General features: G+C 45.1%; 1 protein-coding gene across 1 annotated transcript in view; it reads left to right on the forward strand.

Moving 5' to 3' along the window:
• slc2a9l2 (solute carrier family 2 member 9, like 2) overlaps nt 1-12,093 on the forward strand; it is a 165,606-nt gene that overhangs the window by 80,872 nt on the left and 72,641 nt on the right. Inside the window, exons 8-9 of the mRNA XM_076293121.1 lie at nt 8,032-8,133; nt 9,303-9,378. Coding sequence (XP_076149236.1) covers nt 8,032-8,133; nt 9,303-9,378 — 178 coding nt within the window. The remainder of the gene's footprint in view (nt 1-8,031; nt 8,134-9,302; nt 9,379-12,093) is intronic.

Raw genomic sequence — 12,093 nt, forward strand, 5'->3', positions numbered from 1 at the left:
TCTCGTAGGCCTACTCTTACTCAGAGGTGAAAAGAAGAGATAGGATGCGAACTCTGTCTATATACTTGCAATAGGTTTATGTTTTTGCAGATGACGATGACAACTCGGTTTAAATTAGAAAAATGTCAACATAGGCCGTGGCAGAGAATTTCTAGGGGGTGGGGTATTACACGTTGCCACTGTTTCCACCAATGATATGTATCACTGCATCATCAACAATGTTGTTGGAACTACAGTGTTCGAACGTCGGAGGTAGCGAATTGCGACACAGGTACGACGCTTTCTGGAAACAGGTGTAACAATGTCGTTGTATGGTCGCAAGTTACTTCGTACCATGGTGGTTGAGCAACGTCGTTGCTAACTTTTCTAGAAACGACCCCCAGAGTGGTAGAAGGCCCTTAATCTAGCAGCAGGACCAGTATCTGCTCCTTTGTGCAAGGAGGAACAGTAAGAGCTCTGCCAGTGCCCTACAGAATGACCTCCAGCAGGCCACTGGTGTGAATGTCTCTGACCACACTATCAGAAACAGACTTCATCTATCTATCTATCTATCTAGAGTGTGCAGGCAGTTCCTGGAGGATGAAGGAATTGATACCATTGACTGTCCCACACACTCCTCTGACTTAAATTCAATAGAACACCTCTGGGGCATTATGTTTTGGTCTATCCAACTCTGCCAGGTTGCACCACAGACAGTCGAGGAGCTCAGTGATGGCCGTGTCCACATCTGTGAGCAGATCCCCCAGGACACCATCCGCCGTTTCAGTAGGAGCATGCCCAGACATCGCCAAGCATGTGGGGGCCATACGAATTACTGAGTACCATTTTGAGTTGTTGTGATACAATTCAGGCAAAATGGCAAAGCCTCATTTCATCACTCAAATCATTTTTTTACTTTGATATTCGGGGTCTTTGAATTCAGCCCTCTGTAGGTTGATCATTTTCATTTCCAAAAAACAATGTGGCGTCCTTTCATTCCTAACACATTACCCAGTCCATATCAGTATAGATATCCAGCATGCTTTTTTTCCTTATTGAGATCTGATGTGTTTTCAAAGTTTCCCTTTCATTTTTTTGACCAGTGTATTGTATATGCCGCTCTCTAGCACAACGCTTGTTTCCGATACCATCCATATCACAGAACTATGACACCCTGCTTATGCAGACACATGCGACTCTTCAGCGGTTTGATCTGTGGCCGTCAGGGGACTAGCAATTCCTCAAAAGACACCCCAACCCCACCACCGTACCCTCGGCACATCATCTATGAGGACAACCAAGGAGGCGTTTTTAATCCATCATGCGTCCTCAGCCGCCTGGCTGATGGAGCAGCCGACTGGCACGTGGCTCGGCGCACACAGTGGTGAGGTAGATCCATCATGCGTCCTCAGCCGCCTGGCTGATGGAGCAGCCGACTGGCACGTGGCTCGGCGAACGCAGTGGTGGGGTATAAATGCATAGTGTGTGAAAGCTGTGATCTCAGGCAGCCGCCGCTCACTGGAAGTGATTGATGGATGCTGATATCGAGAAGCTCGTCTGCAGAGCCAGTGGGACTATTTGCTTGGCGGCTGAACGCGGTAATTACTTGGAGATGCGCGGCCCACTAGTTGCTGGATGTTTTTGTCTTCTTCTTTGTTTTTTGGAGCACCCCTACGCCCATGCCAAACTCCGCTCAGGGGAGAGTTTTTTTGGCCGTGCTTTCAAATTTGGCAGAGGCCCAATTAAATCGATTACAAGAGCAGTGCAGACTCACAGAGTGGCGCTTGCCAAAAGTGTTTTTAGAAAACAAGATGTGTGTGTGTGGTTTGTGCGAAGGCCATTACTTTTCTCCTGTATTGGATTTTATTTGACCAGACGCAGTATTGAGTATCTGTCTTGGTCCAAATCTGAGCAATGAACTGCTATGTTGACGTGGGTTTTGGCAACTTTGACATTTAACAGACAGGTGTCTTTGATGTGTGTTTGTGAATGAATTTGCAAGCCCCACTTGACTATTTACGTCGGTAGACAACCAGACAGTCATGGACAATCCATTCAAATGATAAATAAGAATGCAAAAATATCACTCCCACAGCAATGCCAAATATGAGATTTGTTTTGAGAATATAAGATCTATCTATCTTCTATCTTACTTTCTTTAAGCATTTAAGGTGTACCATCACTACGGTGTGATGGGAATGTTGGAAAATTAACGTTCTAAAGAATATCTGTGTTTATTGAATTCAACATAGAATTTTAGAACCTTTAATTGTTGCGGAACATAATTTTTTGTTAAAATGTTCAAAAACATTTAACATTAAAATGTTCAAAAACCCACACCTTTAAAGGTCAGAAACCCACACCCTTTAATCTTAGATCCTTCCCTTTCATTTGCATATTACACAGTGGAGCATTATTCCTTTATTGAAATATGAATAGAAATGATGGCGCTCTGTGGTGGAAGCCCATAAAAGGAATGCCTAATGGGCAGGAACAGAGGAATAAAAAAGGAGGATTTCTTCTCTTCTCTCTGTTGGAGATGTGGGCACACACACACTGTGCTGTGTTAGCTTGTTGTGTTGGCCATTGGCCTCCTGTCCTTTCACATCTCTGTTGTGGAGTTTCAGTGCACCACCAAACTGCGGTTATTTATAGCGTGGCGCTAGGGGCTAATCCTTTTGTCCTAATGTGAAATGTAGGCACTTAGCAACTTGTAATTAGTGTGTGAAATGGTGCCGGCCAGACCGCTGAGGTTGAATAAATAAGTCTGCAGGACGACTGCCGTCCCCTAGACATCGGCCCGTCTGGATGAGACGGTCATAATCGTACAAGGGGCCTGGCTGATATCTGCACCTGTTTCTCTGGCTCTGTTTCTGGGGTGGGTGATTAGCCGTAATGATGAACTTGCACAGATTTGTGATTGGCCGAATGGCCGTCTGTTTGACTGTTGAGCTGCAATCTGTCCATCAGTCAGTCTGTTTGTTTGTTTGTTTATATGTCTGTTAATTTATCTGTCCCTTGTCTCATTCATATTTTGATGGTTCTAATCAGTGTTATAGTATCAAACTTCTCAGATACAATTTGCCTCAGTGTTCTCAGATATAATATGCTACCCTCAAAATGAATCTACCTGTCCGGCTACCTGTCTGATTCTCAAATGACCAAACCTTTGCTGTCCGGCTCGCATGATAACATGCAAAAGAATACTAAAATTTAAACAAAATAATAGTAAAAGTTCAGTTCTAAAACTCTCCATTTTGGAGACTTTAAAATCCCTCAAAGGATCTAAATTATCTTTCACCAGCCAGCACTTGTTGAGACATAAGGCTTAGAATGGCTGCTGAATTAATGCCAACAAATGTATGAAAAAAGGATGAAGATTGGAGCATCAGTACTGTAAAGATAGCCACTTGACTATTTTTTGTAGATATACATTGTGACTGACACTAAAATAGTAATCATCAAAAGCTATCAACCATGACTCATCTTCTATAACAGCAGTGGGCAGAAGATTAGCAGGTACAGTAGCTCTTTCATTTGCAGATCAGAATCAGTGACTTGTTTTATGGACATATCGCCATGATGTCACTGTTAACATTGTTAATTTGTGCCATGGTGACATTGACTGATGTTCTATTCTATGTTGGTTTGATTGTTCCACCATGCACTCATTTGAATTAATGTTATGCTGTATACTGGTGACATACTGTATATGTAATGATACTGAGAAACTATAGATATATAGTGGATATATACAGTGGTTCTCAGATAATAAAGATGAATGAGCTCATTGCTGAGATTAATCATGAGCTGGTTCTGCCATAGCATCATGACATGTAAATGATAGAAACCGTGGCTATGCAGGAACAGTGACTATGCTGTGGCAGAATCTGTGATTGGGTGCAAGTGAAGTTCCTGATGAACAGAAACTTTTCAACTGATAAACGGACAACTATGACCAAAGGCAGTTTGATCAATTTTGTGGATTTACAGACTGGCAAATTTCAGTGCAAAGTGATGGGCATCTGCATCAATCAAGATGGTGAGGGCTGAAAAGAGGCTCAGGTTGGAATGGGAAACTCTACAAGTAATAGCTTGCAAATGACAGGCCAATCCTTTATAAATCTCCTCTCCTGAAAGACTGGCCATGCATAAATCTGTCCTCCTCAAAGGGAGACAAGTGGAAAAGGAATCACTCACATTTTTCTGATGCCCAACATTTCATAAAAAGAACAGATGAGCTCACACAGCCTCTGGCATGACTCATCATATTTCTCCACAGTTTCTGTTTCTTAGCTGTCTGTACTTGTTTTGCAAGGCCTTTGCATTGCTTTATTTTCTTGACACGTGATATGGAGTGGACCATTGAGATGAACTGGATCAGGTGCTTAGGCATGTATAGTATAGTTGCATGATGAGTGACTAAAACACAATCACAGAAACTGACTCAGTAACATGGGTGTCAGTAACAGTATATTAGCTAAACCTAACAATTAAGTAATGCTGGCTTTTCTGTGGTAATGGTGACTGTTTGCGCACGCACACACACACACACACACACACACACACACACACACACACACACACACACACACACAGACACACACACACACACAGTCATTCCAGATTGACTCAATAGATCTCATTTCAGTATCGGATGGTAGGTCCGTGTGTCCTGCTCATCCAAGCCTAGCGGTCATCCGTTTAGAGGTTGACTGATTAGAATGTGTTTTTGGTAGATCTGGCCCATGTTGTGAAGCCGACCTGGCACAGTCATTCTGTAAGTACAGGGAAGGGCATCCAAGCAGCATCTGTGTGCGCCACATCATAAGAGACCAAATGGCCCATTGTGTTGTCGGGGTCCCATCCAGGCTGCTGTCTCTTTTTGGCAGGGTTTGTTTGTTTTGGTATCAGTGGAGCACAACAGGTTACCGTGGGAGCAATTGCCTACCCGGAATTGTGCTGGGCACTGGGGGAGCATTGCCCATCTGTGATGTGTTGCTGACGCTGGGGAAACGGAGCAAATCAATCATGTCACGTCAGTGATGTCACAAAAAGGGCTATGGACTGGCATGGTGGAAAGGAAAACAAACGGGAATTCAAATGTCCTGGAGACACAATCACAGATGAAGAGAACTGGAGGACCCGGCTTCACTAAAAGGGCCACTTTCATTTCTCTCTTTCTTCAAACAAACAGACTCTTCAGAGAAACAGTTGAACCTTGAACCCTATTACTGTAGAATAAGGGCATATTGTTTATCCACTGTGTATATTTCAAGACAGCTTTACACAACTGACTGCTGTTAACACCACACAATGGACACTGGCAACCACAGGATAACTTGAGTGAGTGAGCGATAGCATTTTTTATTTGTAGATTGGCACAGCGCTGCTCGCTTAATTGGCTGTAGTCCCAGGCTCTTCCTAGTCGCCCACTGCTCAGACATATGCTCACTCCTGCTCCCACTGTACTGGCCTGCTCTCCCCTCCACTGGAGGCATGTCCACGCCTGGAGTAGTCCTGCCAGCAGCCACACACCACTGCCTCTCTCTCCTCTCTCTCTCTCTCTCTATCTCTCTCTCTCTCTCTCTCTCTCTCTCTCTCTCTCTATATATATATATATATATCTTTCTCATCTATCTCCCTCACTCTTGCTCTCTCTATATCTCTATATCTCTCCCCATCCATCTCTCTCTCTCTCTCTCTCTCTCTCTCTCTCTCTCTATATATATATATATATATATATATATATATATATATATATCTTTCTCATCTATCTCCCTCACTCTTGCTCTCTCTATATCTCTATATCTCTCCCCATCCATCTCTCTCTCTGTCCATCTCTCTATCTCCCTATCTCTGGTCCTTGGCCCAATGCACAGAGTCAGCTGCAGCCACCACCCTCCCTGCCTCCCATGATGCTGCCTCTGGAAAGAGAGGTCAGGTGGAGAGGGATTGCGGAGGGGTGTGGAGGGGTGTGGAGGGGTGCGGAGGGGTGCGGAGGGGTGTGGAGGGGTGTGGAGGGAGGCAGAAGGGTGGCGATGGGTGCGGGGAGCCACTCGAGGGCCCCAGGGTGTGGTGCGGTGTGTGGAGGGCTGATAAGGTGCCACTAGTAGGTGTGAGGTGGTGTTTTTGCCAGCAGCTCCGCACGGCTGCCCTCTGAAAGGTCTCCCACTAGAAAGATGTGTTATCCTCACATCCTCCGGATATGGGAAGAACACATTGGCTGATATGCACGCGGGCACACACACACACACACACACACACACACACACACACACACACACACACACACACACACACACTCACACACACACTTACCCCCACCCTCCCTCACTCCTTCACACACACATACTCACTCACACACACACACACACACACACACACACACACACACTCACTCACTAACTCACATACACTCTTTCTCTCTCACACACAAACACACACAGAGACACTTACCCGCTCTCATGCGCACACAGGATCAGCAGGACAGCAGCAGCAGCAGGCATCTCCACTCCCACATCCCCAAATATGACAGCCAGCATCACACCCTCTACGCCACCCCCTCCTCCTCCCCCTCCTCCTCCCCCTCCTCCTCCTCCCCCTCCTCTCCATCTCTCCATCTCTCACACACATCCCCTGTTTTGGCAGCCATTCAGCACATCGGCAGTGCAACATCATTTGCAGACTTCCTGGAAGCGTGGAGCTCACGCTTTGGAGTGCCAACGCACCCTCCCAGGGATCGATCAACGTGTCATTTTTAGGGATAATCTGAAGATGAGCTGGGCCACATCAAAACAGATAAAGACAGAGAGAGCCAGAGTAATTTACCAAAGCCCTGTTTGCAATCCTGACATATGGAACTGACCACTGCTAATGTGCCGCAGCCCACTGTCGCTGGGGGCAACTCAGGGTTGGCATCAGGGGATGCCAGGTGGGTTGGGGCATCGGGTGGTGTTAGTGGTGACAGAGACTGCAGGACTGGGTGAAGGAGAGCGAGGTCGACCTGCTGAGACAGATGTGAAAATCCATCCATTCCACTTCCCAGCAGCAGGGTTGACAATAGCAGTCCCAAACAGAAACCATTTACTATTTATTACCATTTTGTTTACATGTGTGTTTTTGTTTTATTCATTCCCTATTGCATTCTATTTTGTTTACATGTGTGTTGTTGTTTTATTCATTCCCTATTGCATTTTATTTTGCCACTGTGCCGGGTTCACTCACGCCTGGGGTATTCTAGAATGTGCTACAGTTCTACTCAATGCTCTTGCTTATTAATTGTTATCACCTGGAGAGAAGAAATACTCTTTTCTGATTGGCTGGCGGGTGGCCTTTAATTCTGAATAACAGGACACCGTTCCATATCAATGCTTATGAATGGTAACTATAACAACCGTAGTAGGACGAGGGTTGCAGCGCTCTAGAATCTTTTGGTTGCAGGCTTCCCAACAATGGAATCAACTGTAAACAAGCTAACTGTCCATGCTTAAGTTGTACAACAAGCTGAACTAGTGAGCTTCTTTTTAAACAGAACCTCCGCTGCCCCTCGTCCTCGTCCATTAATTCCGTATAACAGGACACCCCGGCGACCGTTATCCCTTACTTAAATGATTGATAAAGTGCTGCAGAGGAATGTGAGAGAGAGTTTCCTCATTTTGGGCCCTTCATCATGTGGCTTAACATGCCACAAATCCCATGAGACAGTTTTTTTTTTACCCACGACCAGCCACAGGAAGAAAATAAATCGTAAATGTTAAAGTCTGAGAATTTGCATCCGTTTTTCTGTGTGATAGAAGTAGATCAGTGCATCCCAGGCTTCCCACAATGTTTGCACGCATTTAAAAGTGCCCTTTTTGTATCTCGAGTGTAGTGATTAGTTTAGCCTAATGGATTTTAGTTGGGGTGACTGAAGGATGAGAGGCGAATGACATTAGAGTTCATTTTGTGAAAAATAAGTGTTGAAAAATAAAGTGCGCCATCATGTTCCCTCAAAAGCTTTTCTTTGTTTCTCTGTATTCCTAACGCCTCCTCTTGTGTCTGTGCCACCAGGGTCTCGTTATTGAGCGTGTCGGGAGAAAACCTCTGCTTATATTTGGCTTCTTTACCATGGCGTTTTTCTTCGGCCTGCTCACCCTCTTCCTCAATCTCCAGGTGAGATCTCACGGCCATACTGACCATAGATGTATGACCTCTATTAAGGTCATCACATACTGCTCCAGACTGCTGGTCAGAGACATTAGTGAGGACCTTGTTCAATGGAAATAATAATTTTCATCAGGCATGTACTGTCTTGCTATTCCCTCCAATGTACTAGGTATGTAATCTGTATTCCTGTCCATATACTGCACTCTGCTAAAACTGAGTTTATGGTTTCACATGAGCCTCTTCTTGTACCTGAAGTCTTGAAATGAAATTACATCAGTGGCTGCCACAGTAATGATATTTACTCTGTGCACATCTCAGAGGGAAAGTAGTATGAGCTCAAATACGCTCCAGGGTGGCATGCCACCAGATCAAGAGCAATTGGCATGCTCGCATGAGCAGAGGATGACATCATTACTATTTACCATATGTAGCCATTGCACACGTAGCTTGAGTTGAACAAGTGGAATGATGCAAGTGTCTTAAATAACCCTAAGAGTAATATGGACTCTGCATCCTGCAATAGCAGTCTCTGGGCTAAGTGAAATTATTTATTTCAAGATAATTTAATTTAATCCTGCTGTCCCACCCTCACGCTTCCTCATTGTAAGGTCATCTTGGGAGTTGGTAATGAGTTGAATAAGCGTGTTGTACGCCGCTGTGCTCTATTAGGTGCAGCTCCACTTCCTGTGGCCTGGCGTGAAAGGGTGTGATTCCTCTGGCAGAAATAGAACATTCAGGCCCGGACCACCCAGCCGTTTATCTGTTGTTTACATTTTAGGCCTGATTTAATTTCCCTCAACAAATCAGATGAGATGATATGCAAAGTGTGGAGGAGTAGGAGGGTGTGTGTGTGTGTGTGTGTGTGTGTGTGTGTTTGTGATGTGTTCCTTAATTTGTCAACCCCCGACTTGGCGTCACTGCAGCTCATGTTTTCTCTCATCATTTTTTAATCCCCTCTCTCTCTCTCTCTCTCTCTCTCTCTCTCTCTCTCTCTCTCTCTGTCTCTCTCTCTCTCTCTCTCTCTCTCTCTCTCGTCTCTCTCTCTCTCTCTCTCTCTCTCTCTCTCTCTCTCTCTCTCTCTCTCTCTCTCTCTCTCTCTCTCTCTCTCTCTCTCTCTCTCTCTCTCTCTCTCTCTCTCTGTACGTCACACTCTTTCTTACTTTCTCTGTTCTCAGGATCGTTTCTCGTGGATGCCCTACCTCAGTTTTGTCTCCATATTGCTTGTGATCGCCTCCTTCTGCTCTGGGCCAGGTAACCCCCCCCCCCCGCCCCCCCGCCCCGCCCCCACACTCCCTATCTGTGCTCACATTTCCCACCCCATGCCTGTAATAACTTGCTTAAACTGTGTGTGTGTGTGTGTGTGTGTGTGTGTGTGTGTACACTGTCATGGACACAGACATAGATTACCGTAGTCATTTGTAACTCCCACTTGTCCTGGGCTGCATGACAGTATTGGAGCGCCTCGGGGAGCATAACTCAATCGTGCAACCACTCGACCGCTTGCCAGACCCCGGGGGTAGCTTGGGCATTTCCGGCGCCGGCCGCGTTGTCCACGAGTGTGGCGGCTAATGACTGCCAGTCTTACAGAGGCGTTCAGTGGGCACATTATTCATGCAGAGAGACGGGCTTATGCAGTGTGGCCAGAAAGGGGCAGAGATGTGCATTCTTTTTCACCCTTTGACATGCTCTCACACACATAAACTAGGGGATTTACACGTACACAGTTAAGCAAATGTGGCAACTTCATTGTGTTGGTTTCCTGCCGTATGCACATATTTATTTGTCATGTTTGTGAACAAAGTCAAGAATAGAATACACACACACAAACTGCCCTTGTGGTTTTTATAGACACCAGTCGTCGTTGCTTGTCACATTAATATTTCATATGGATGTTCATGGTTGGTGGAGAAAAGTTGTGCGGTTATGCGTGTCTTGGTTTTTGGGGGGGGGGGGGGGCAACACAGCTATGGTGTGAATCTTCTCTTTCATCCACACATGCACACACACACACACACACACACACACACACACACACACACATAAAATAAGTCTTGTTTTTTTTGGCTGTGATCTCATATTTAATCTATTTTTTTTTGCATGGCAGATTTCTACTCTTCTGCAATGTTAATGAAGTCTGCCATGATTTGAAATTCATCTCTATGCCTTATAAATGAGCATGTGCCATGTGTACTGCACATGAGAGGAAATCTGATTGAGGTGACAGGGATTAACGCATCGCAGAGACATGATGGTGATGGGAAGAGAGTGGACAGGTGGTGCTGGCGCATCTCAATTAGTAGAACAAAATGTCACGCTGGGCGTCATATATTTAGATTCTCCGTTAGGTTGTGGGACTCAATTCCGTAGCGAAGCAGGAGACTTCTACACAATGCCATACGGTCTTTGAAGGTGAGACAAGTGTGTGAGCGTCTTTGTGTGTGTGTGTGTGTGTGTGTGTGAGCGTCTTTGTCTGAGCGTCTTTGTGTGTGCGTGCGTGTGTGTATGTGTGTGTGTGTGTGTGTGTGTGTGTGTGTGTGTGTGTTTGTGTTGGGGATTCCTCTTCAGCATCTTGGCTCAGATGATTTATGGAGGTGGCGTGAAAATTAGCTTTTTTTCCAAGCAGCAGGAAATGCCGTACTCGCATGTGAGAAGAACCGACTAGAGTTGTGCTTTTGGCCCGACATCGACCACAAATATGCTCATGGCAGCCTCTAAACCCCTTTTTGTCATGGAGGTCTTCTCATTATGGAAATGGTGTCCCACATTCTCCACATGATGCGGCGAGCATCTGGGAATCGGAGGGCTCCACATGAACTCTCACATGGGATGAGCTCTCCACCAAACTCCCCCTGTTTACATCTCCACCCAACTCCCCCTGTTTACATCTCCACCCAACTCCCCCTGTTTCCATCTCCACCCAACTCCACCCAACTCCCCCTGTTTCCATCTCCACCCAACTCCCCCTGTTTACATCAACACCAAAACTCCCCTTGTTTACATCTCCACCAAAACTCCCCCTGTTTACATCTCCACCCAACTCCCACGGTTTACATCTCCACCAAACTCCCCCTGTTTACATCTCCACCAAAACTCCCCCTGTTTACACCTCCACCCAACTCCCCCTGTTTACATCTCCACCCAACTCCCCCTGTTTACATCAACACCCAACTCCCCCTGTTTACATCTAATATAATATAATATGGGCAATTCATTCAAGCAAAATGCACTAAACCTTTTTTGACTCTGGGGTAAAATGTTTTGTAGTTGTTCCCTTAATAGAAGATGAAAGTCTTTGGTTATATCTACATTAGCTCTCAGTCAATGACATACAGTATTGGTGTCATATGTTAATTATAGGTCCGTAGGACTGGATGGATAATCCCCAGATGAATAGAGAAGGTGAATTATACATGTGCTATGCATTAGAATCCTTTAGATGTCTTTGAAGCTATTAAGCTCATTTTCCGTAGTAAATACGTATCCTTCCATAGGCACGACCCTGGAAGAAAAGTTTATATCCTATCTGTGTATTAGCACAGATAGGATATTTATTGTTTGACGGGAAGAGTGAACGCACACTGTGTATTAGCACAGATAGGATATTTATTGTTTGACGGGAAGAGTGAACGCACACTGTTAATGCTTCTGTTGAGATGCTGGTCACGGAGAGATTATAAAATAAAAAAGAAAGAAACTGCACACTCTGTTTCTAGATGCAATAGATGTTTTAAACGTGGCAATGTTTCAGCTGTGTAGCCTTGTCTTAAAAAACCAGTCTGTATCATGGATTAAGTGAATCCCATCCAGAGTTTAATCACGCAAGGAAATCTCTCTCCTTAGTAAATGCCTTTCCTTTAATAGGCAGGACCCTGCAGGAAATGTTAATACACCTGAAATGTTAATGCCCTATCTGTGTTTTACCAATGTAAAGGAGAATTCCGGTGTGATTTTGACCTAAAGTGTTTT

Source organism: Alosa pseudoharengus, unplaced genomic scaffold (assembly GCF_046254945.1).
Source record: "Alosa pseudoharengus isolate Yale_2024_CS ecotype anadromous, Long Island Sound unplaced genomic scaffold, YU_APseudo_1.1 YU_APseudo_1.1_scf_19, whole genome shotgun sequence".
Lineage (NCBI taxonomy): Eukaryota > Metazoa > Chordata > Actinopteri > Clupeiformes > Clupeidae > Alosa > Alosa pseudoharengus.